The sequence below is a fragment of the Scatophagus argus genome, chromosome 7 (genome assembly GCF_020382885.2).
Source record: "Scatophagus argus isolate fScaArg1 chromosome 7, fScaArg1.pri, whole genome shotgun sequence".
In the NCBI taxonomy this organism is placed as follows: Eukaryota; Metazoa; Chordata; class Actinopteri; family Scatophagidae; genus Scatophagus; species Scatophagus argus.
Window position 1 is genome coordinate 1,813,530 of NC_058499.1, and position 24,987 is coordinate 1,838,516.

The 24,987-nt window shown below is 46.2% G+C and overlaps 2 protein-coding genes across 3 annotated transcripts; one reads left to right on the top strand and one right to left on the bottom strand.

The window, feature by feature from the left end:
• Positions 1-2,789: 2,789 nt before the first annotated feature.
• Positions 2,790-5,831, top strand: lmod2a (leiomodin 2 (cardiac) a). Its single transcript, XM_046395444.1, has 3 exons — positions 2,790-3,102; positions 3,645-4,829; positions 5,680-5,831. The coding sequence occupies exons 1-3, from the start codon at positions 2,833-2,835 to the stop codon at positions 5,698-5,700; spliced, it is 1,476 nt and encodes a 491-aa protein (XP_046251400.1). The 5' UTR covers positions 2,790-2,832; the 3' UTR covers positions 5,701-5,831.
• Positions 5,832-7,077: 1,246 nt separating this feature from the next.
• Positions 7,078-24,975, bottom strand: wasla (WASP like actin nucleation promoting factor a). Of its 2 annotated transcripts, XM_046394594.1 has the most exons (11): positions 24,383-24,971; positions 19,917-20,051; positions 19,324-19,410; positions 18,898-18,994; positions 17,510-17,533; positions 14,038-14,239; positions 13,630-13,672; positions 11,485-11,638; positions 9,452-10,083; positions 8,747-8,855; positions 7,078-8,402 (listed from the first exon to the last, which is right to left on the bottom strand). In XM_046394594.1, the coding sequence occupies exons 1-11, from the start codon at positions 24,485-24,487 to the stop codon at positions 8,341-8,343; spliced, it is 1,650 nt and encodes a 549-aa protein (XP_046250550.1). In that variant the 5' UTR covers positions 24,488-24,971; the 3' UTR covers positions 7,078-8,340. The 2 variants fall into 2 exon arrangements, with proteins under 2 accessions (XP_046250550.1, XP_046250551.1); XM_046394595.1 differs by lacking the exon at positions 17,510-17,533 and having other exon boundaries at positions 24,383-24,975.
• Between the last annotated feature and the right edge of the window lie 12 nt (positions 24,976-24,987).

Genomic DNA, 24,987 nt, shown 5'->3' on the forward strand with positions numbered 1-24,987 from the left:
TTCCTTCATGCTGTTTCAAAGGGGCATTCACCAAAATCCTCTCTGTCCGCGGCTGTTGTGACATCGGCAGGTAGTTGCCGATCGGGTGAGGTCTGGGACTCGAGTTCTGGATGATGGAACCTCTTCACTGTGACTCTGTTTGCACAAATATAAGAGACAAGGTGATGCTCAGAACCAAGCGAAAACAGGTAGGGCTCTTAAATACAAGCACTCACTTCCTGAGCGGGGGAGTGGATGCTTATTAAACAGGTTAGATTTGGAATAAAAGCATGTCTCTATAAACCCGTTCAAATAAAGATAACATTTGAGAATGATCAGCTTCACTGCCACATTTCTACCCGCTGTAAACACATTTGAGTTGGATTTTATTAAACTTTTGTGTTAATCTGATTCATCAGCTGGGAATCATGAATGTCTGCACTTACTTTTGGGACAATCCAGATGTTGTATGTGGAAAGATCTCGCTGAGTAGGTGATACTTTGACCTGCAGGTGTTGTCACACAAAAACTTCATCACCAAAGTCATCATAATCAGGATACCATGAATGTCTGAGCCAAATGTCAAAGCAATTCATCCAATAGTCGTCCCCCCCATCTAGTGGTCATTAGATGAACTGCAGCCGCTGAACGACAACAACACAGTGGACACAATGAAGAGGCGTGATCGGCTCTAAATTTAACCTCCTGACCTGCAGAAACAACGACAGCCACAACAACTTGGCTCCACATTCTGGCGGGTCACCCGAGAACCTGATAACAGGAAGAGGTCACGCTGATTTGAACGACCTCCAAACCTGTCGACACCAGCTGGAAGTCACATCTGAGAGCAGAAACGAGGCCCTGAGCGTTAAACTGAGACAATAAAACAAGCAGCATGTGACATATGGCAGGCTTTTCAGGTGAGGTAACACCTCATCCAGCAGCCATACTGGAAGACCTCTGCTCTCAGAACAGCTGAGCTTCTGTGTGTTTGGATTCAAGTGAGCACAAGCTGAAGCAGCATTAAAGCTGGAACAAGTTTTGATTTGAAAGAATCCAACCACAAAAACAAAAACAAAAGCCAGCACCTCCCTGGGAAACTTTGATAATCATTCCAGTCACTTTTCTTGTTGGGTGCTCTTAGCTTCTCCTTGTGGAAGAGTAAAATACGTTTTGGCCACTTGGGGGCAGCAGAATGAGCTAAAAACACAAAGCTAACAAAGTAAAATGTTTATTAGAGCTCATTGTTGGAATAAATATATCGATTAGTGCTGATACTACAAACAAAACCATAAAATTTGTTCAGTTTAACATCTCTGGTTCACATTTTTCAGTTGTGTCAAGTGTCAAAATCATCAGTTATTAAATGAGCATCTACTGTGACTGATTATCTCTCTTTGAGCTGCTTATGGTAAAAAAAGCCTGAAACCAACAGCTGCCTGGAGGGAAGAAAATTAATTTGTATTTATTGGGTTAAACATGCAGAAACCAGTTTGGTCCCCTGTCTTGTAAGTGAACCTGTGTCCACTCTCAGACTGCGCTGATGCTAATCAGCAGTAATCCGGGTCAGAGGTCAAAACTACAGCAGATTTGGGATGAGGTTGGTGTTATGTCACTCTGAGTCTTTTTACTTCAGACGTGTAACTCGATACGACCGCCAAGCAGCTTGTTAGACTCGATCAGGGATGGATGCATGTTGTTACCGAGCAACCACACAACAAACCCCGACGGCCGAGAGTCGGTCCTACGCGTCCATACATGTGACGAGGGGAGACAGAGTCAGGCCTGCCATCAGGGGGGAGCTAAAGGGTACAAGGTGCAAAGAAACTATGACTGATCAAGAACAAGAACTGGCTGACTGGCCTTCATCACTGACAACACAATTTATAATTTAAGTAGTGTTAGCACAACTGACATGAAAAAGCTGAAGAACTGAAGTGATTCCTGCTCTGCTTCTGGACATTGGATTAGATACAACCCAACTGTGTTACTGAGCTCATTCTTAAGTTTAAATCATTCAGCAGTTCTGGAGCTTTCAGTCATGTCATCAGCGGCGGCTTCATGGTAAGAACCTCACATGTTTAATAAAACATTCAGGATTCCTCGTTTGTGCCGGATGAGATTTCTCTCATGTGCTTCAGCTTTCGTTCATGCTGCACAGAGATGATTGTTTTCACTGCTGATGATCACGTTTCTTTGGGGACATAAGCCATAAGTTTTGGACTTGATATGGCTTAAGTTGTAACCAGTCTGTGCTTTGTTTCTGTTCCACCAAACGTCCATAAAAAAGTCTAAGAACTCAGTCTGTCCCGACGTGGCGCTGACGTGTCCTGGTGTAAACAGTCCACCATCAGTCCTCCTCAGTGCCAGCCGGAGCTGTACTGTACATAATCCTGCATTCCTCGGGGAGAACAAGTGTTTCCCTGACGACACCACAAACCTCGGCGTGTTTCTGTGTCCTGACATGTTGCGTAACGCCGCAGAGCTTCATCCCTGATGTCCCCCCGCGGCGTTTTGTTCCCGTCGTTTCTTTTGAGGCACGAGCTGCTGATGAGCTCTCGGCACAGGCCACTCAGAGGGCTCACATTCCTGCCTTAAGCCTATCTCACTGACCCCCCCCAACACAACACCCTAAAAAAAGCCAGGACCATCAGAGGCGTGGCAGCCCTCCCCTCCACCCCATCAGGATCCTCTGGCAGCTGGGACCAGCAGACGAGTGAGGGATCCCTGATCTGAAAATCTGGTGGAGGACAAGTCACTGAGCAGAACAACAAGCGTGAAAATTTAATCAAGTGCACAAGGATAGAAAAGTGTTGAAGTTAGAGATTTAGGTGTTCATAGAGTTGTAGAGCCATGAGTACCTTTGGGTACCACAAGGAGCTGAAGAAGTACGAGGAGGTGGACGAAGACGAGCTGCTGGCCGCTCTGTCCTCCGAGGAGCTCCAGGAGCTGGAAAGGGAGCTGGCCGACCTCGACGACAACGTCCCCATCGGCCTGAGACAGAAAGACCAGACCACCAAAACCCCAGTGGGGGCCTTCGACAGGGAAGCTCTGCTGAAATACTGGGAAGACGAGAACAAGAAGCTGCTGGAGGACGAGAGGACAGAGTCCATAGCTGGACAGGTGAGACAGGATGACGAACACACTCAAAGGACAGAGAACTGCACAGAGACTACATGTCACATCCCTGCTGGTTAAATAAGTGTGCCGAAATGGGTTTTTTGTTTTGTATTTTTGTTACTGCTCACACAATCCTTTACATCCTTACATATTTATTACCAAAAGTGAACCTTATCTGCAGCTGACTTCGAGTCCATGGATGTTACACAAGTTTGAATTCACTGCAGGCTGATGTTAATAGAAAAGCAGTCAAGGAAATCAACTTAAAAACTTCATTAAAAGGAATGCGACATTAGGTGTTTATGTTTCACGTGCAGGCTTTTCTTGTGCTTATGCATAAACCCAGTGCTATAACACATATTATAATGAGGCAGAAGGTGTCACATGTATCCAGCGTGCTGGAAAACAGTCTAAAAATAAAGACTGTCTGAGAAATGCCAGCTTAAATGACTGTCTGCCAGTGTCGGAGAAGGTTCTTAATTAAAAGTCAGGGGCTGGCGAATGTCAGGGTTCGAACTAATTTTCTGTGCCGTCACCGTGTGCAGGAGGAACGTCCAGATAAGAGCAGAGGGGAGCGAGTGACACTGACCACCGGCGACGCCAACAAGACTCTGGACAGTGACAGGAAGAAGACTTCACAAAAGGGGAAGAAAGCAAGTGTCTTCAGCAAACATGATGGCAGGGAGGCAGAAAAGAAAGACGGTCCGATTAGGAATAAATGTCATCAGAAGAACGGCCTGTCAAAAGGCTCGAGGAGGACTGAAACCACGGACCAAAACCTGAACACAACCTCTGACAGGCCAAGCGGCAACCCGACAGTCCTTGACAAAACTCTGGAGCAGGTCCTGTGTGACGATCCCACCGTGGGCGAAGTCAACCTCAACAACATCGAAGACATTTCCCAGGAAACCTTGCTTCGTTTTGCTGAGGCCCTGTGCACAAACACTCACGTTCACGTTTTCAGCCTGGCCAACACTCACGCCGACGACCGGGTGGCCTTCGCCATCTCCAAGATGCTCTGTGAGAACCGGTTCATCAGAAACCTGAACATCGAGTCCAACTTTGTGTCTGGTCAGGGAATCCTGGCTCTGCTGGCGGCTCTGCAGCACAACAAGACTTTGGTGGAGCTCCGCTTCCACAACCAGAGGCACATCTGCGGTGGGAAGGTAGAGATGGAGATGGTCCAGCTGCTGAGGGAAAACTCCACTCTGCTCAAACTGGGCTATCAGTTTGACCTCCCAGGCCCGAGGATGACGGCAACCAGCATCCTGACACGCAACCAGGACCAACAGCGACAGAGGAGGCTCCAACAGAAAATGGAACAGAGTCCCCCAGAGGTGTCGGGACAAGGTTCTGGTTCATCAGCAGAAAACAGACCGCCAAAGAAGCTGTCAAAAACTTCTAAGACTGACGAAAACCAAAACAGGAATCATCCTCCTCCTCCGTCTCTTGACCCATCAACGAGGAAGATCGCAGAAATGGTCAAACAGCACGAAGGCTTGAACAACACAAAGAGTCAGTCAAACCAAAGGAAGCCCAAGTCAAAGAAGCTCAAGAACGGTGCCAGTGAAAAGGAGAGCGCCGATGTTCTCAAAGACCTGAAGAACGCCCTGAAGCCATCACCGCAGAAGAGGCGAGACGAACCGTCGCACCTGCCGCTGCCACAGAGATCGAGCCGCAATGACCTGATGGCGGCAATTCGAGGGAGCAGCATCAGGTCTTTAAAAAGGGTAAGACTCCCTCCGAGTCTGTCTTTGATTGCTTTGTATTTGAAGTTTGCAGGAATTTTGTTTTGCTTGAGTTAAAGCACCGCAGACATAATTTAGTCTCCAAAAGCCATCAGACCACCTCAGTGTGAACGCCGGCTGTCACCAGACGACAGCCTCTGTCATTCGCTGAATTCCTCGACTCTCCGTCAAGTTATTAATAGTTTGACTTCTTCACTGCTGTTTGATAAGACCGAAGGCTCAGAGGGCTGATGGGAAGAGAGCAGACCGGCTGGAAAAAGCAAAGTGTGGTCCACCCACGTTTAAAGAGCTTTAAAGTGTAGCTGGCAGTTGGACAGTGAGGGACAAACATTCAGTGTCACGATACTGCTGGCAAAATGAGTTTCGTGAAATCTATTTGGACAACAACTTCCGGTATTAAAGAATACATGGGAATATAAATGCATGGCCTTATTATTTTGTTCTTTGAGATAAAGCTCACCAAGGAGTCCACTATCAGGAAAGGCTGAGCAGGGAGGCCAAACCGCCTCAGTGTCTCAATATGACGATTGCACAGGAATTTGAGCTGAATTATTCCAAACATCATAAAGGTACAGAACATACTGTATTCCCTTCATAACAAGGTCAAACCATGAAAACAACCACAACAGATGTTTTTGAAGCCTCCAGCAGAGACAGTTGAACAGAGCCAAAGTGGAAACTCCTCTGGGAGAAAAGTCCAGTTTATCTTTGCTTTGAAGGAAGGTCAGACAAACAGTTTTGAGACGTGACGTCTGGTTTATTTAAGTGTTTAACGTGCTGTGGCCTAACTTGTGTGTGTGTGTGTGTGTGTGTGTGATGTTTGTCGTTCCAGGTGGATCCGTCACAGGCCTGAACTCACCTGCGGATCTCACCTCGACTGAACTCACTCTGCATCGAAACATTTCATTATTTCGTCACCTCTTTAACGGTTTTATTTAACTCGTCACACAGTGCAGGAGCAGACTCCAGTTGTGTGTGTGTGTGTGTCACATTTTATTGTTGTATTCTGTTCGTGTGTGAATACTGACGTGCTTTTGTTCTGACTTCACATCTTCATGGATATCAACAGTCCAGCTGTAAAAGCTGCTGTGGCCTTCAGGTCTTACTTTGGTATCTGAACAACGAGGTGGTTTTGCAACAAAAAAACAAAAACATTATTATAGATTTGTTTTCCCTGAAAACATCACGCCTGTGAAGTGCACACGTCAACACTTCTGATCCCAAACGTTGGTGTTGGAGGACTGACTGACTGACTGTCATATTAAAAGTTGAGCATCTTAGACATTTGGGGACGATGTGTACTTTATCATCAACGGGGATCTAAACCAAAGAAGTGAAGGATCCACTTCTCCTGTCACAGACGTGATTACAGCCCACACATCAGCTTCACACGTCGGGGACCCGAGCCGAGGATCAGCTCGCTGTGTTTTCTAATGAACGCTGATGACGGAGGGATTAAACTCCCTGACAAACTGAGATGCAGGTTTATGTGAGCCGACTGCAGCTGTTGCTTACAGTCCATCAGTGAGCCACGAAGGTTCACAGCGTGTCAGAGGATTTGCTCTCAACAGTCCCTATTGGCCTACAGCTGATCATTTCAAACTCGGTTTTGGGAAAAGCAAAATGAGTTTTCGTAAAGTCAGAGGTCCAAAGAAAGCTGCTACAGCAGGTAATCTATAAAACCAGATTCCCATGTTGTCCTACAAAGGCCACCGTAGGAGAAACTCAAGACAAACGGCAGTACAGTGGTCTGTCTGAATAACCATCACAGTTACATCGGAGGGGGGGGGGGGGAGAGGGGGGAGGAGGGGGATGCCGCAGTAAAGTCTGAGCCTGACACATCATTACAATATTTAACAAAATGCCAAGTAAATGTTAGATTTAAGTTTAATTGGACTCTGCAGGACGTCTCTGAGGAGCTTCCTGCTGTCCTCTCAATAACACTAACAGCACTGACGCTGTTACTCATTACAGTCCTTCATGAGTACCGTGTGAGCAGCTGGGGGGCAGGAGTCGACCTCTTCACACTGAAGCTTTAAATACTCATCTGTCACCCCAAAGATCCCTGCTGCCACATAACGAACATGAACACCGTGACTACCTGCCGGAAGCTTTGTGGACGCGGACACGTTCACCGGGCGCCGTTTGCTGAGGAAACCGTTCAGTGACGGACAGGATGCGACCAAAGCAAAGCAAACGCAGAACTGCTCGGACAAAAACAGGAGACACATTTCTCTGTAAATATTAACATTTATTTCAGTATACAATTTAGTATTCTCATTGTCCCCCCCGACCCTTTTCACAGGTTCTCTGTCGGTATCTCGGCTGCTCGGTGCAGCATCGGGCCTCGCTGGGCGGTTAAAACGAGCGCGCACACCGAGGATCACAGCCACCGCGACGCCACGAGCTGCTCGCAAATGCCACATTTGGTTCAATATTATTATTTGCTGTTTTTATATCTTTTTATTATTATTCTCCATACGGAGGCATTTACAGTCGCATTGCATAAAATTAAGTTTGTTAACTGAAGGACGGAAGAGGATGAAGAGTTTTCATATCTTTTAGTTTCTCTGCGTGATGCGGTATTTGAAATACTGAGCGCCGATAAGGTTTCCTCCCGCAGGAAATAACGGAATGATGTCACAACAAAAACAACCAACCAGACAGGAAGAACAAAACGTTCGCTTCACAGACGCCACTCTGTGTGTGTGTGTGTGTGTGTGTTTCTGTATTAAGACAAAGGAAGTCAGTCATGTCACCATGTAACAAAATCTTTAGCTTTAAAAAGTGTTCACTGTAACCTGCTTGAAATGAAATAAAAACCATTGGACAAAACACACACACCTGAAAAAACACAAAACTGAACTATCGTATAAACTGTGTGCAAATAAACGGCTTTGACTTCATAAAAAACAAAAAGCTGAAAATCCACACGAGGCGACCGAGCCGCCGCATTTTGGTCAAAGGGTTCGTGACAAAGTAGGAAACACGTTAAGGACGTAGCGTCAACTCACGTCTGAGCCGCCGGCCGTCAAACGCGAAGGGGATCCCGCCCGTTTGGTCGCTGCTCGTCCCGCCCCCCGAACCCGGGAACGACAACACGAAGAGATTAACACAAGAAGTATTTCCCAAGGAGCACACGAAGTGTCCGATTCAGAGTCGCCCCAGCGGGGAGCGGCTCCCGTTTCATATGATCGATTATTGATAAAGACATGAAGCCGGCTGCGTTAAGTGCTTTGTAAGGACGGGCGGCGGGAAGCGCGCGCTCCTTAACGACGAGGTGGCAGATTTAACGGATGAGGTATTGCACAGATTAATTAGAATCGTCATAAAAAACAAAAAGCAAAAACAAAAAAAAGGCAAAAATAAATATACAGCCGATTCATACAACATTTACATTAGAGCTCGAGTCAGGTGCTGGAAGATTTGGAGGAGACATTTTAGTGCCAGCGGGAGGTGCAGAGGGGCTCGGGGTTCAGGAGACCAACGCTCGCTAGTCCTCCCACTCGTCGTCGTCTTCGAAGTCCTCGTCGTCTTCGTCATCCTCGTCTTCGTCTGGGGGGGAGGAGACACATTTGAAAAGGGACATCGTGACAGTGGAAACATTTTCACGTTAACTCAGTCATTTCATTTCAGTGGCCCAATGGCTTCGTTTATTAGCGAGGCTTAGAGGTGCTGCCGGACAGACGCAGGTCCTACACGGCCAGGCTAGCCGTTTCCCTCCGTTTCCAGGCTTTATGCTAAGCTAAGTTAGCCGGCTGCTGGCTACAAAAAAGTGTCAATCTCATTCAACTCTCAGCTAAAATATCAAACTATTCCTTTAAGTATGGACGTGCCCTTGGAAACGGTGTCCCCGGATGTCGTGGTCACAGGATGTGTGTCTCAGGTGTTGCGGTTACCTGAGGAATGGATGGCTTTGCTCCTCTTCTGCATCACTTCCATGAGAGCGCCGACGATGCCGGCAGTGGGAGCTGGTGTTGGAGGACTGGACTCTGGATGATCGGACACCTGGAGGCACAAGAACGGATCCGGTCCAGTTTGAGACAAGTATTATCACCTTTCTTTAAACATACAAATCAGGTAACATTCATATGTGTGGGAAAACAAATTCTTCATCCGTCCCTTTGACAAGAAGGCCACCACAACATCCTGTTTATTCATGCTGATGTGCTTTAGAGGTGTGTTTTAACAAAGATCGGTTTGCCCCACCTGATGGCGATGGCATAGCCTACAGGAAGTGACTCAGAAAACGCCACAGTAAAGGCACTGCAGGAAAGAGATTAACAAACCCTTCGAACCTTTCATTCATTTAGTGATGCACAGGAAGTTTCACTCTCTTCACGCTTTTTCAAACAAAACTGTGCACATTTTTTAAAATATTCATCTACATTTTGGCCGATTGGCACCATGGAGTCGTGTCCAGTTGGCTCGTGTCTTTCATCTGCGGGAGGCAGACTTAAGGACACTGAGGGAGACGCTGTGGTGTACTGCAGTATTTATACCAGTGACGCTTCCATCACAGAAAACCATCAAGTTGGTCTGAATGTGAAAATGTGCTTCTTGTGTTTGTGCGATTTGTGACACAAACTGTGAGTTCGCCTTACGGTCTTGAGCTGGATCCCCTGTCGGATCTGGTCCAGCAGGGCGTCTCGTCCCACGCTGGAGGCCGGCGCTCTGTTGTTCTGCTCCACCTTCTTCAGCTGGGTTCCTCCTCTGATCTGCTCCAGCAGCGCCGACTTCCCGCCGGGGCTCGGCGAGTGAGGAGAGTCTCCGCCTCCACCGACGCCATCCAGATCCGGAGGGGGAGGTGGGCCAGGGGGAGGAGGTGGAGGAGGAGGTGGAGGGGGTGGAGCAGGGGCAGAACCACCACTGCTGCTTAGTGGAGAATGCTGGGCCAATGGGGGAGGCGGAGGGGGTGGGGCTTGGGGGGCGACAGATGAGTGCGAGGAGGATGGAGGAGGAGGAGGAGGAGGAGGCTGGTGGTGGTGATGGTGGGGAGGAGGCGGGGGCTGGTGACCTCCTCTGGTGGGAGGAGGTGGAGGAGGCGGAGCACCAAGAGTTCCTGGTCTAGAGGGAGGCGGTGGAGGAGGAGCTGAGGCGGGGGCTCTGGATGGAGGAGGGGGAGGAGGGGCTCCACGGCTCCCTCTGGATGGCGGAGGAGGAGGGGGCGGTGCTGAGCTGTGCAGGGGCGGAGGAGGAGGAGGAGGACCGCCACGAGAGGGAGGTGGAGGGGGTGCTGCAGGAGGGAGATGGACATGATCAGGTTGTATCAGTGTCAATAAAGTTTCCCAAAGAGTGCAAACTGACTCAGGATCAGTGCAACTTAACCCACGCCGAGTCACATGACCTCTATGATCACATGACCACCACCTGCATCCTCACAGCTCTCACCTGTGCTGCTGTGGTTCTGCTCAGTATCAGAACCCATGAGAGGGGGGCAGCGGGCAGAACTGGGGACAAGAATGCTGGTTCAAGGCTTCACTTGCCACACCTGGTGGCTAAATGCACTAAATGCAGTCTGCTCAGCTCTGGTGCTTTTCTCAATATTTTTAAAGGGTTTTACGTACCAAATAGCAATTTTTGCATTAGCTTGCTTATTTGTATGTTTTGTTAATAGATTCAGTGAATTTTGAACAAGAATACTGAAAATGAATCCAAAATGTGACAGAAAAGTGAACAAAACATCTGTCACTGTCAACATCTGAGGAGGACATTTTTCAACAACAACAACAGGCAAAACAGTCAATCAAATTATATAGGAAATAAATTGCAAATTAGTCAATAATGGAACTAATAGTAAACTTGTAGCCTCAGAGTGCAGGTATGGAAACTGAAGCCAGGAAGAGAAGCCCAACAACCGCTGATCACCAGTAATATCCCAGTACTCATCAGAAACACGTTTAAATCATTAGGACAGCAAGAAAAGATCCTCCATCCTTCTATTCCTGGTCTGGACCTGAGACACACTGTGACACAGCAGCCTAGATTCAGATTCAGATCACTCGACAGTCCTCTCGGTGCAGTTTAACATGAATAAAACATGGAGAGAAACTCAGGACAGAAGAAAGACGAGTCTGTCACCAGGAATCAGAAACTCAGACAGAAACTACGGTTTCATCTGCACACCTAAAATCTGATGTCTCACAGGAAAATGCAGGAAGTGATAAAACTGCTTGATACTCCATGACAGTCCAACAGCCGGCCTGTTGGACTGTGTGAGTCCAAACACATTTAATCAATGTAATGATGTCAACGTGCTCAAAGTGCTGCTTGGTGTCTTTACGCGACGAAGGACTTGAACAATTCATCACTCGTCAAAACAGATCGGGATTCATTTTCTGCCTGAAGATGAACTGAACTAATGCTTTCAGCACTCAAATAATGCACCAAAATATCTGTGAGTTTACAACACAGATGGTCTTAAAAAGATTTTTTTAAATTACTGAAAATGAGAGAAGTCCACAGTGTCTGAGGGACACGATCACACACAAAACCTGATGAAACTGAGGAGCGTCAACGAACGCTGAGCTGCTGAACACCAGTTTGACACATCAAAGCTCTGCATGTGCGTGTGTGTGAGTGCGTGTGTGTGTGTGCGTGTGTGTGTGTGTGTGTGTGTGTGTGTGCGCGCGCTCACCCTGCCTCCTCAGCTCGTTCTTCACAGCCTCCACCCCTCCCTTCTTCTCGATGAAGTCGTAGATGACCTTGGACGTCTCTCGGTCCTTCAGCTGAGCCTCGGAGATGCCGCACATGTCGAACAGGTTCTTCAGTTCAGGGTCCAGATTGTTCAGCTGCAACGTCCACAGCACACACGTCAGGACCACATTTTAAGACGAGACTCCAAGTTTGTGCCACACTCAAATGTTCCTCGATTGAATTGGGAAATTTAGGTTATTATTAGTAACAGTTATGAGACTAATTTAACACCCGCAGCCTCAGCTTGGAGTTTAATCTGAAACCTATAACGTTTTTCACTTGATTTTATTATATTTGTCTTGTCTTTCTGCTTTTGATGATTTTATTATCATTTACACTGACTAACTTTCCCATTTTTCTGCCTTCGTTTCTCTTCCTGTTCTATTAATGTTGGGGTTTTGTCTGACTGTCGATCATATGGTTTTGTGTTGATTTCTTCAGTTAATAAAAACACACCCAGACTTCCACAGAAACATGAGGTGTGAAGCTGAGTACAGAAAAGAGTTTCCTGCTCCTCTCTGATTGGCTTTTTTTGTTTTGTTCAAAAGCAGTGAGCTTCAGCTTCTTCTGCAGTGAAGGTAAATTCCACAGCAGTCAGTCACAGTGTCGGTGCGACCCCTGGTGGCCAACAGCTGGAATTACAAACAGTCTGAAACCTGACATCCAACATTAATCTGCAGCTCTGAACCGTCTCCTACCAAGAAATATTCAGCCCTCCTGTTTCTGTCACGCTGCAGTGCATTCTGGGACTCTCTGGTGTGTGACCGACATGCCGGATCGATCAGTCGGGTGAACGGAGACGATGACTGGAAGGTAACGAGCGTCCTGCTCGTTAAACCCATTAGCGGACTCACATCAGCAGGAGCGGTTGCTACAAGAGTTCCTGAACAGCCTCCTCTCTACGACTACAGACATTTTAAATGATGCAGTACAAATCACTAATAGCTCAGGATACTCTGGATACTCTCTCAGGATAATCCCTGCAGCACACCCATACAAAAACAACATGTAAAATGAGGAAGACCTCTGCAGGGGTCAGTGCCAAACCACAGTGCTCCTTTATGCTCGGAGAAAACGATTTGTAGACCTGCAACAATTTAATGATTCTGTGACAACTACAACTAAATTGTATTTTAGCAATCGGTTTGAGTGCATTTTTTAACTCCGTGATGACAGTGAAGTGAAAATCTGTGGGTTGTGGACAAAACACGACACCTGATGAGCATTTTTCACTGCCTAATAGAACAAACAACTTTTGGTTAAATGATTAATCAACAAGCCCCAATCTCCTGCAGGTCAGGGTTTGTTATTTTGGCAGCCTGTCACGTCTGTTTATCCTCTTTTTAATGACGCCTGCAACCTAAATTGTTTGTTTTTAATTGCAAAATCTGATGCACCTGACAGAGAAAGAAGAAGTTTTTACTAGAAGACAATACGACAACACAGTGACCATGTGGTCACCTGCACGGCCAGCAGGACTCTGGAAACCTGTTTGGAATATCGAGCTGGTTGAATAACTATTTGTACATGAGAAAAACTTGTTGTGTTTATTAAAGTTAAGGTTGTCACACAGCTCTTCACAGCGCTTCTCCAGCTGTGTTCACTTTGACGGACTTTCACTGAAGCCAACACTGAACCTCTAACTGTGATCACATCAGAAGAAGTATTTTTAACACAGCAGCTGACAGCTAAAATACTTTCACAGTAAAACAAAGCAGAGCTTCCTGGCTGCTGCAGCTCTTCTTGTGAAGTCAAAGCCAGACACTTCACGTCTTATTAATTAACTTTATTTATACGACATAAATAAAGTTTTTTGTGCTCAACACCACAGTGCAACCATCAGAGCCTTTTGAGACTGCGAAGAGACAAGTGCTTTGCATGTGCTGGTATTCAAGTCTGCTTATTTTTTAACTTTCTGCAGTCTGCTAACGAGGCTGCAGACTCTGGAACGTTCTGCGTCTGTGTGATGTTTGTGGACACGAGCAGGAAACAAAAGGAGTCCATTGTGTGGTGTAAACATGCAGTCACCACACAGGTCACTATTGTACTGTGTTTGTGTGTGTGAGAGATTGTGAAGGGTACTCACATCGAAACCTGTGTTTGGATCCCAGCCCACGTGACCGATGTGCCTGAAGAAGACAGGGAAGAACATGATGAGATGACACTCACTCTCTCACACACACACACACACAAAGTATTTCGCCTGTGCACGTGTGCGACCATGTGCATATGCTAAATAGTGAGTCCCCCCCCCCCACCCCCCCCCCCCCCCCCCCCCCCCACCCCCACATACACAAGCTAGTCACAGACAGTGGCTGGTCACTGAGCATTCTCAGACTATAGCACAACATGTTGACTGTCGCCACGATGCCCAGTGTTACTGCAGGACACACACGGACACACACACACACACAGCTGGGCTCTGTTTCATGTTTCAGTGCTTAAAGGGTGACTGACTGCTGATGGAAGCTCTCAGGTCTGAAGGGCGACTCACTGGAAGTTGCTGGGCGTGCCGATGTCCGCCTTGGTCAGCTTCTTCTTCTTGCCTTTGGTCTTCTTGTCCTTGCGGGTGAGCCCGCTGTGGCTCAGCATGTTGTTGAGGTGGTACGGCTGCTGGTGGCTGTGCGAGTTGTGGAAGCGGACGTTGTTGATCTCCGGGTTCTTGATGTCCACCGTGGCCATGTGCAGAGCTGGACCTGGCGAGAGGACAGAAATGTGAGATGTGGTTGATGTTGTGACAGCAAAACTTCTGTGTGTGAAGTGGATTTTGTTCACAGAAACTGCATGTAAACACAGCAGGCACAATCCTGAGGTCAACAGAGATGAACCAGCTCATGTACGTGTGTTGTTGTAATTACTGTAACATCATCAGGATGGGTTTCCACAGGGTTCACACAGAATACAGCAGCTTTAAGGCGACACAACATGGCCTGATCCAGTACAACACACGTGAACGCACATTCCTGGACTTTGAACCATGATGGTTTGTGTTCCTACCGTTTGGTTTTCGTTGTGAGGTTGAAAGAAGAGCTGCTCTGACCATGTTCTAGTTTGTCAGAATGAGTGTGTGCCAATGGAGGTGTTTTGGCATGTGTCAAACTGGACCTCCTGGATTATGTCATACCCCTCAAAGTGTTGTGTGGGTTCCTTTAACACTACTGTTTTGGCTGTAATGAAGACAAGATCCTACAGGGGGACGCTGGCAACACTTTAGACTGTAAGTGAGGTGTTCGCTGTAGTAAAATCTGACTGTCCCATCCTGACATACTGACAACAATCATCTGTTTTTTTCTAATATAAACGTTGTCCTGCTGTCCCTACCCTCTGGTGGGTCCTGCTCGGGCCTCCAATTCTTCATAATCTCTCCAGACCGCAACAGCATCCGACATAATCACTAATCCACTGCTAATCCCAGTCCAAATCCCTGGACTCCCCATGAATGCTGGATGTCGAGACCAGATCAACCGGCCCGCCTCAAATCTGCAGTCTCCTGAGGAACAGGATGGGCAGGGTGTCGGTTTCCACTTTCAAGAAGAGCAGCATGGAACTGTGGCTTTGATTCTCAGGCCTACGCAGGTGGCTCAGATGCTAAAAAGTTATAACAACGTAGAACGCTTCAGTGCAGTGTTTTGACATGTACTGAAAAGTGTCAGGTACTGAGAGGTAACATAACGTGTGCTAACAGAGAAGCTAAGCCAGCTCATTATAAACAGATATGTGCGCATCCACAGTCTGTAAGCAACCGACAAGACACCGACGGACACAAAACGTTCTGGATTCTGTTTGTACTTCATTTGCACCAGCGAACATCCATTCAAGGCCACTGCATTCAGTTTGTCGACAAGCAGCTTGAGCCCGACTTAAGAGCTCACATCAGGTGACAAGAAAGTGGGAGGTGAACATCTCCAAACAATGTGGCAGTAACAGTACCAACATGAGCAGCTTCCTCATTACTGACGTGCTCACAGTGAGAACGTGAGGAGGGGGCGGATCACAAACACATGTCCACAGAGGCGAAGCCGGAGCAGCACCATCCCAGTGCTGGACTCATGTTTCACAACTGAAATGTCAGAGAGAGAGTGTGTGCCACTGGAGACAAACTTGGATGAAAGAACGATGTCAGGCACAGATCCTGGGATGTGTTAATCCTGCTCTTTACAGCGCCTGTTGTTTGCCAACACTCCAAAGGCTTAATGAAAGTAAACCGTCTTTTGGGATGACATGTAAACACAGCTGCAGAGGAGAAGACCTAAACGGAAGTTCAGACGGGGACCACTGGGACCATTACCAGCAACTGTGCTCATGATGGTGTTTAGGTGCAGCCAAACCAGTGCAGTGAAACAGCTTTTACATTCACAGGCCATTTTCACCCACAGACCCCAAATGTTCTGACATACGACAAACAGCCACCTCACTTCATGTCATGTACAGGCAACATTCACAGTCTTTGTGCTCCCCATTTTGGTCTCCGCCCACAAGATGGCGCAAAGACAAACCAAAGCTGGGGAGTTTGTGTAAACTGCATCCCAGACTGGATGAATCGAAAACACCAGCCACACGTTCCAAAATGCTGACGGTTCATCCAGTCGGGAGCTGTGTGGTGATGAAGGAGAAATCTTGAAATCTCTCACTTGACGAAAATGTTCACAACAGTGAAAACACATCTTTTCCTCTCCATTTTCTCACGGTTTTTCTGTGCCTCCTGGAAATGGTATGCACACAGCTGACTGCAATGTGATTTTTCTTGGATGCAGTACTGCAACTGGCCACTGGGAGCCTGCAGCAAGGATGACTGGTGGTGCAGTAACCCGTTCTCTTCATATATTCATGGGCCCACTACTCCACGCATGCTGGAGACCTTTCATCTACATTAATTCAGTCAGAAGACTCAGACCAGCGTCTCAGTACTGGCTTTGATCTTGGCGGATATTAAAATGTTCGTGCTGATTCACGTTTCCTCTCATAAACTGAAAGATAAAATGAAGTCTATACAAAACAAATGTTCAGCAGCAGTAAATGAGGGATTACAGATTAGTCCTAATGTGCATCACAACAGGGTTTAAAGGGAACAACACCAGAGGCCATGTGGTTCACATATGGCACAGAAGGGCTTCCTGCCGACCAGATTAACCTGCTGCAGACTCCACTCTGTGACTGTGTGTGTCTGTGAAACAACGCCGCCAGCGTGTCAGGAAACACCACGACTCAGCACTCAAGACTCCTGCCATCCACTCAACATCTATTTTTGTCCCGACACACTCAGTGAGCGCGAGCCCTGTTTTCAATCAACAACCACAGTCTGCTGTTGTTGTCCCAGTGTTTTCTAACCTGGACTGTTTCACCCAGATTAAACCCGAGGTGTGTGTTCTGGTGCAGGACCTTTACAAGCACAGTGTACGAGTGAAAGCTGGTACTGAATTCCTGCCCACACATCCGCCTGAGCCAATAAGGAGCAGCACCCAGCTGTCAATCATGACATTTCAGCCCCTTTTCGTAAAATCTCATAACTAATTAAAACCAAACTTATGAAAGAAATGAACACTTGAAGCAACAACAGTGTGACAAGAAATACCTAAGATGATAGAAACCATCTTTTGGGAAAAAATTATTTGGCATGTACTTTAAAGCTTTTGTGTCTTTTTAGAGTTTTTAGTTTGGCTCATGTCCCATATGCTAACATGGAGGGGGAAGAGTTTAGGAGCTGTACTACAGTCAGCCAGCAGGGGGAGCTCTCATGTCCATCTTTTACATTCAACAGTCTTAACGACTTTAATTTTTCTCCATTTTGTTGTGTTTTATTGAACTTTTTGTTTTTTTGCTGTTGGGGAATTTGATTGTCATATTTACCGTTTGGTTTGGAAAACAAAAAAAAGAAAGGAAAGGAAAAAAAAGAGTAAAAACCCCTGAACTGATGCAGTGAGCAAAACCAAATCTTAAGATTATTGTTATTGTAGAGTTCAACATACCATTTTTAGGGTCACCTCTCTTCTCTGAAAAAGAAAAATTAACAATAGTTTCAGAACAAAATCAACAGGACTGAACTCAACTTAGAAAACATACAATAAAAGATATTTTAAGAGGCGAGAGAAAAGCGTGAGATGCTCCAGAATCAGAAAGTGTGTTAAAGATCAGTTAGTGGGATTCTGCAGCAGACAGAGAGAAGGCGAAACCATCAGCAGTAAAATCTTAAAACATGCTGCCTCATGTTGTCGACACAATAGGCAAAAACAGTCAGCGAGTCAGTTCAGGAAGTCTTCGACACAACCAGAAAAAGAGATGCTGAAGTTTAGCGAGCTCGGTGTGCATCTGATTAAACCCCCCCACCCCCCATAAAAGAAAGCCTGCCTCTGGACCCTCAGTCACCACCCCAGTCTGAGTGGTGCACTTCAAAAGGTCGGCATGCTGAGAGGAGCTGGAGGGAAGCCACAGAGGACCCTCACTGCAGAGATGTTTACGACACAGAGAAGCACACTGAGCTCCCAGCAGCAGAGAAGGAAACTGTCCCAGACCAAACCTCAACTCCTGTCCTCATCTAAGAAAACACCTTTACCTGTCTGGAATCACACCACTGCACCATGTGAAGCCAGAGAATTTGATGCGACTTGGAATTTAATATTGTGGCTCCAGCTCTGTCGTTATGCTGAAAAACTTCTCCTGAAACAATGCCAGCACGCTGCCTATCCTTCCTGAATAAAAACCTGCTATGTTGTCGACGACGGCCATTTTACGAGGTCCTGGTGGTCGAGAGGAGACTGAACAGTTGACGCTGCTCCACAGACTGCTTGTGAGGTGATGCAACGTCACTGTGACTGTCAGACTGCCTTACCCACGAGCATCCCTGTTTGTTGTGCTTATAGAATGGAAATGCGGAATTCAAAACAGGTCTTTTTTTGTTCTGATGCCTGAATTAGTCTAAATGAGGCCTTAAGGTGTTTACAATCACAACTTTTTGGCTGAGGAGAAACCGAAGAATCACTGCCTGTCGCTGGAGATTACTTGATTAACTGTCTTCAGATCAAGAGTCCAGCAGCATGTGGGATTCTTCCTTTCAGTACATCCATTCAAATACCACAGCAGCAGCTTAAGCATCAACTCTTACATAAGCTCCTACTCAGACTTGTTGAGATGCTGAGGTCAAACCAACACGTGTTTCCAAGGTCGATCTGAATTTATCAGCCCTGCACATTTCCTGCTGCAGGAGGACATGAGAAGGCAGACTTGTCAGACAGGTTTGGGACAGAGGCTGAGGTCTGGTTAGCAGAAGAGGTTGTTAGTGCTCTTCGGTCTGAGCCCAGGTGTGAAAGGTGAAGGGCCAGCAAGCAGAGAAGGAAGGCAAAACGAAAATAAAACTTACCGGTTTTGCGTTGTCTTCGGTTGAGCAGGTCATTGATGGCAGCTCTGAATCTTTTGGCCTCTTCTTCGCTCGCAAAGTTCAGGCCGATCTGACAGCTCTGAAGAGGAAGAAGAAAAGCCACAGGTGACAAAAGTCTTCTTCTTTGAATAAAAAAGTGTTCAACAGAAAGATGGCAGCAGTAAAACAGCAAACCTTGTACCAGGACCAGAAGTGAAGCATCATCAACTTTTAAACATTTATCTGAGAACATCTGTCCCCTTAAAACAACACTAAGAATGGGTCATTTCAGCAGCGGTCGCCAGTCATTTCTACATGTGATTGATCTACATGTGCCTGATCACACCTCAGTGAACCCGACAGGACTTGATCGGTCAGACCAGCTGCTGTGGACATTTTTGCTTCTGAGCTAATGAGATGCACACTTACATCTCCTGCAAATGAGATGAAGTAGGATCTGGAGCTGCTGATGACAAAGTTATGGTACAGTTCCTGTTCAAACATGGTCTTCCCCTCCTGCAAAAACAATAAGAAGGAAACATGAGAGCAAGTTCAGGAGGAGCTCAGCTGTGACTGATTTCCATCCAGGGCTTTCAAGGTATGTGAACATGCAGGCAGAACACACACGTTCTGAGGGCAGACGGTCGCCCTTAAGACACCACGCTGATGGTCGGTGAACATTCTGGTTCTGGTGTCTCGCCCCACGTGTGGCGCGAGACACCAGAACATGTGCAAGTATGTTGTTGAAAACATTCATATATTAAAATATTGGTTCAATTCAGTGATCATGCAGCTAAAACAACAGATTTTAGTCTAGCATTTTTGGTCTTGACACTAATGCGTCTGGCAGCAAGTAAACTATACTTTTGGCCAAGTAGAGAAAAAATGACAAATAAGTGCATACTATCTCGCTAAAGTGGAGCGTTTTCAGGTGAACTGTCTCTCCCACCAAGTGTTCAACAGCACTGACTGACTGGACGCTTGGCCAGAAGCTAAGCACCGTAGAGGACAGCGTCGCTCACCTTGATGTCAAACACCCTGATGAAGTAGGACCTCTGTGGGTTGTCTTTGACCAGACAGGCCACTCCACAGCACCTCTTCACCCAGCTGCAGCTCCGGTCTGCGCCGTAAACCTGGACCACCGCCGAACACAGAGTCTGCACACACACAGGACAAAAGACAGGACGGTGGACGCTTCATTAACAACACATACATTTAACAATCAGGGATATCCTGCAGCAGGTGAAGCTGCCAGATCTGACAGACACATCTGGTGAGTTGTTAAAAAACAAAGTAGCTCCAGAGGAAACGCACCTGATGCAAACCATTTCAACCGTGATAGGGATCAGATACAGCACACACCTGCTTCACCAGGTGAGAAACAAAGAGCCAACACTGAAACCTTTTGAAATCAGATTATGAGTCACATGCAAATAATTTCACAACAGATTGTCAAATGTGCAGAATAAACGCGTGCTTGATAGCATGACTGGACGTGTGTGATTTTGGATTCATTTGTTGTCTTAGTTCGGACTTCAGAATCGCACACCTCCCTAGTCTGGACCGAAACCGCCATCGCAACAGCCATGGCTAAATAAGGCAAATGATTCAACAACACGAGGGTGCACTGAGGGACGGTTTATTAACACGACTGCTGTCTTGGCAGCAGCCACTGTTGACAAAAAAAAAAACGGTAGCACAGCGTCGTCCAAAATGCATGCTGATGTATAAATCAGGCCTGGACTGCAGAAAACTCCCACTTCCTTCTTGATTCCGGTCCCCAGCAGAGAAACAATCAGATTTTTTGAGGTCTTGTGACTAGTTTGGGCCATAAGAAACTCCTTTGTTGCAGTCGTTATGTGTTGGATCACAGTCCTGTTATGTTGTTGTACTTTTGCGGTATCTGACGTCTCTCCACCGTGTTTAACCTTCATTTGTGTAGGACAGGAAGCCAGCTGCTGTCCTCAGCACTATCCTGTCCTCACACTGTTCTGGTTTGTGGTTTTGAGGGTTCTACAGAAGTCACACGCTGTTAAATCTTCTGCCAGGATCTCTCCCTCTGTGGCAGAAAGTAACTCCAGCCGCTGGGGGAGGAAAGAGGAAATGCCACTGGACCAGTTTCCTCCTCTGTGATTTATGTGTGCAGGTCAGAAGAGCAGCAGGAAACACTTTTCACTATGAAATCACTGCTCAGCATCACACAGGAAAGGTCAAAGGTTGGCGGTTAAAAGCCTCATTTGGGCTCTGTAAATTCTCACCGAGGGAAAGCATGTGGCAGTGAACACAGGCAGACTCTCTGCAGGTTACAGCAGCTCGCAACACAAAACTGAAGGACGCGACCAGTTCATCTATTAACCAACCCAAAGAAAATTAATTTGGTTGAGGTCCATTATCAAACATCTTCGTTCTCTGGTTTGAGAAGATGCTGCTTTTTTCTGTTTCATATCATTACAAACCTGTACGTCTTTGGCTGTTGGATTGTTGGTCAGGCTAAACAAGGTGTGAAGACATCACCATGGACTCTAAGAATTTGTTAAAGATTAAACACATGAACTAATGATTACAAATGTTCATGATGGCCCTTAACTTGTAGAGACTTGTTTAATGCATCTGAATCCAAACTTCTCTGACTGACATCATCTGAATGGTGCTGCATTCAAGAACACGAACAGCCAGTCTGAGATCTGACAACCAACATTTTCATGGACAAAACAACCAAATTCCCATCCCGCATCCACTATAAATCTCAGAACAAATTTTGCATGCGAGGCCCTGAACAGGTTCAAGCTGTCCTTTAAAATTCGTATGTCAAATCTCACCCGATCATTTTTCTTTTCTTTTAATGACCAAAAAATGTGATGCATTAAACAAACATGCTCACGTTATTTTTGACTCCAGAGAGGGATGACTAAATGTGAAGACTTTAACATAACTTAAAGAATTAAACAGATTTAAATGAGCGGTGCCTCCTCCCTCAGACTCAAACTCTGGAGTAAAATAAAATGAAGAACTGCAGTTCGGGAAAATTTCTCAGACCTATAAAAACTGGTCAGAACAGGTTGAAAAATCATGTGTAGACGTCCAACAGTCCTAAATCCAAACTACCTAATACTGTGCATCCCCAAACTTGTCACGTAATCGTCCTCTGGATAAACCCACCACGGATCCGTTAGGGGAGCAGAGGGGCTCTCCACAAAGCCGGATCAGCAAATTAGCCACATACCTTCAGGAAGCTTATCTATTTTTTTTAAAGCTACTACTATACTTTAAAGAATAAAAATAACATGCATAACCACAAACATAACGCCAAACTTAATATGACAGATCTGTATCACCAGATTCATCTTTACTGCTGCCACACTTCATCTGTGGAACTTTCTAATCCTGCTTTGTGAAATACCACCGCCGCCGCCCTCGGCCCCCACCCAACAAGCCTCCATCTGCGTGTCTGTGGGGAAAAGAAAACGAGGTCTGATCACAAGTCATCTTCTATGATGTTTTTTAACTAAGAGCAAGCGAGGCTCGAGACCAAAGCGGTTAATTACTCCTCGTTTTAATGGTGTCACCTCTCCCCTCTTTATTCCTGAATGACGCTCGCTTTCATTCATTCATTGGTTTTCTTTTTTGTTGCAGGATTGCTGAAGACTGGATGTGCTAATAAGATAATTGTAGTTGCAAGGTTTCCCATTCATTCATTTAGCTCATCGTGAGTTTCGCACACATGCACTTACACAGGTACACTGATGCTGACAGTAACTGAAATGGTTTGATTTTAAGAGATCAAATAAGCTGTCATTTTCGCTGCTTTGCTTATAAAAGTTTTCCATGAAAACTGCAGCACAATTCACTGATTCATCATGCTTAATTAACGTGCCACAAAGAGGCTCCTTGCTGTAAGCTTGTACTGGTCACTGCTACTGGAGATATGCTTTTACGCAACTATTGTCAATACAGGAATGTAACTTTTTGATACCTACTTTATCTATTTATCTACTAAAAAAACATATTTTTAACATTTGAACAAAAGAACTTTGCTAAATGTCTAACCCCAAGGAGCCATACAAGAATTTTGTATAAATAAAATATAGACTAAAACTAGAAACATGAGAGCAAAAAATATATAAACAAGTTTATAAATCCGTCCAGACATTCAGACATTTCAGTTCGACAGGCAGCCCCGCTGGACCGCGCAAAGCCACCAGTCCAGTGTGAGTTTACCTGGCTGTTCTGAGGTCAGGTGTTTCCCACTGCACGCCCTGCAACCATCACATGACATCACCCCCGAAGAAGATCAGATCAAACCGTCAGAACAACATCCGGGTACCGTCGGTTTGCAGCCGAGTGAAGTGACCCTGAAGTGTCCAAGTGGCGCCTAAACGGCAGGAATGGAGGCGCACAGCTTCCTGTCCCATCAGCACGTTTTACAGACGACAAAACATTTGGACACCTCAAAGCGGAAACTTAAGGTCAATGAAGAAGTGGCCTGGACAGGTTTTGGACTAACTGGGTCGGTTTTAGGTCTTGAAAAGACCAAAAGTCCAACAAAGTTTTGCTTTGCTGGTCAGGTTTGAAATTCCCTCCATAAAGCTTTGAGCAGCTTCCACAGCTTTCCAAACTGATGGACACCAAGTGGCACAACCCGCTTCTTAAATATCCACCAACATACCAACTTCTACTCACATAAAAACGTTAAATCAAGTTACGCAGTACCAACAACAGAAATGGGACTTTATCACAATACTGAAGGATCAATTTGTACTTATTTAAGAATGTGAATCTGAATATTTTCTCACTCAATCATCTTCTCTATAACGCGTAAACTAAAGAGAGTAAACAAAATGCTTTGCTTTTTCTGACCGCCAGCCCGGAGCCCAAAAATACTTCAGTTTATGACAAAACTCAACCAAACCCAGCCAATAAATTTAAATTAAAGCTAACTGAAGCCGGTTCTGTTTCAACAAATTACGTGAGTAATGAAACAGCTGTCCAAAACGTTGCCTTCTTTGTTCCACACATGTTCAGTTGCGTAATGCTAACACGTACATGCATCAACACTGATCTAAACAAATGGTTTAACAAAGTTTGGGTTTGGACTTTACAGTTCTGTTGATTTAAAAACCTTTCAAACAGGTAGCACCTACCAATTGATTTCTTATGGTTAACCACGTATGTCGTTCATATCTGGTTCACTGGTTGTGTTTACAAACGAAGATAATACAGCAGAAGCTAATGGACAAAACAAATAAGGACTGTTTTTATATAAACATGTTTGAAGCAGCGAAAGCTTCAGGGTCACCGACTTCGTTTCAACACCGGGCCGCCGGGTTGAACGCCACAGCGGAGTCCAGGCGGGTTTCTGCTGCTTCGTTTCAACTGAGAAAGCTAACCTGGCAGGAAAAGCACAGCCTGGCTGTTTCAAACGACGTGTGCCTGTATGTGCCTGCACCTTCTTCGGACCTGCAGGTGGTAAACAAAGTGGGAAACTTACGGCGCATTTCCTGCCCAGGTAGCCGAACAGGCACTCGTTCTCCTGCGGGGTCAGGAGAATGGAGCCGACGTTAACAGTTCTGCGGGGCGGCGGGTGGCTGTTCATGGCTCCCGATTCTTCGAGTTAACACCGAAACGATGCAGCTATCCCCGGACGGACTAAGCAAACACTACTGATTACAAAAAATCCATGCGGGCTCCGGTTGCAGGCCACAGCAACCGGATCATCTCCACTGAGTCCGACTCCCGGCTGGAGGGCGGAGGAGGACGGGGGTATTTCCAGGCTTGCTCCTGCTGAAAACAGAACTTCAGCTTCTCCGTGTGGCGTTAAATAACAATAATACGGGCTCGCTGTGTAGCTATACGCGGATAAACGGTTAACTTTCAATCGGAAACTCAGAAGCTGCAGCAGCGTTGCGTACATCCAACATGGCAGCAAGACGGAGCAGACCACTTTAAAGCGAGATGAGAGGGGTTACTGGTTTCGGCAAACTTCAGAACCATCCACTGTAATATGGATAACATGGTGAAGCAAGTGAACACACACACAGAGAAGGACAAGATTTAATAGTAATATCAAGTCAAAAGAGTGTGGCTTGTGTGTCT

What these genes read in the sequence shown, in the direction of transcription:
- lmod2a (XM_046395444.1), top strand. Translation starts at nt 2,833, where the DNA reads ATGAGTACCTTTGGGTACCACAAGGAGCTGAAGAAGTACGAGGAGGTG. An exon ending in CAGAGTCCATAGCTGGACAG is followed by an intron (nt 3,103 to 3,644) that starts GTGAGACAGGAT and finishes CACCGTGTGCAG; the next exon opens with GAGGAACGTCCAGATAAGAG. An exon ending in GCATCAGGTCTTTAAAAAGG is followed by an intron (nt 4,830 to 5,679) that starts GTAAGACTCCCT and finishes TTGTCGTTCCAG; the next exon opens with GTGGATCCGTCACAGGCCTG.
- wasla (XM_046394594.1), bottom strand. Translation starts at nt 24,487, where the DNA reads ATGAACAGCCACCCGCCGCCCCGCAGAACTGTTAACGTCGGCTCCATT. An exon ending in ACCTGGGCAGGAAATGCGCC is followed by an intron (nt 20,052 to 24,382) that starts GTAAGTTTCCCA and finishes GTGTGTGTGCAG; the next exon opens with ACTCTGTGTTCGGCGGTGGT. An exon ending in ATCCAAACACAGGTTTCGAT is followed by an intron (nt 11,639 to 13,629) that starts GTGAGTACCCTT and finishes TGGACGTTGCAG; the next exon opens with CTGAACAATCTGGACCCTGA.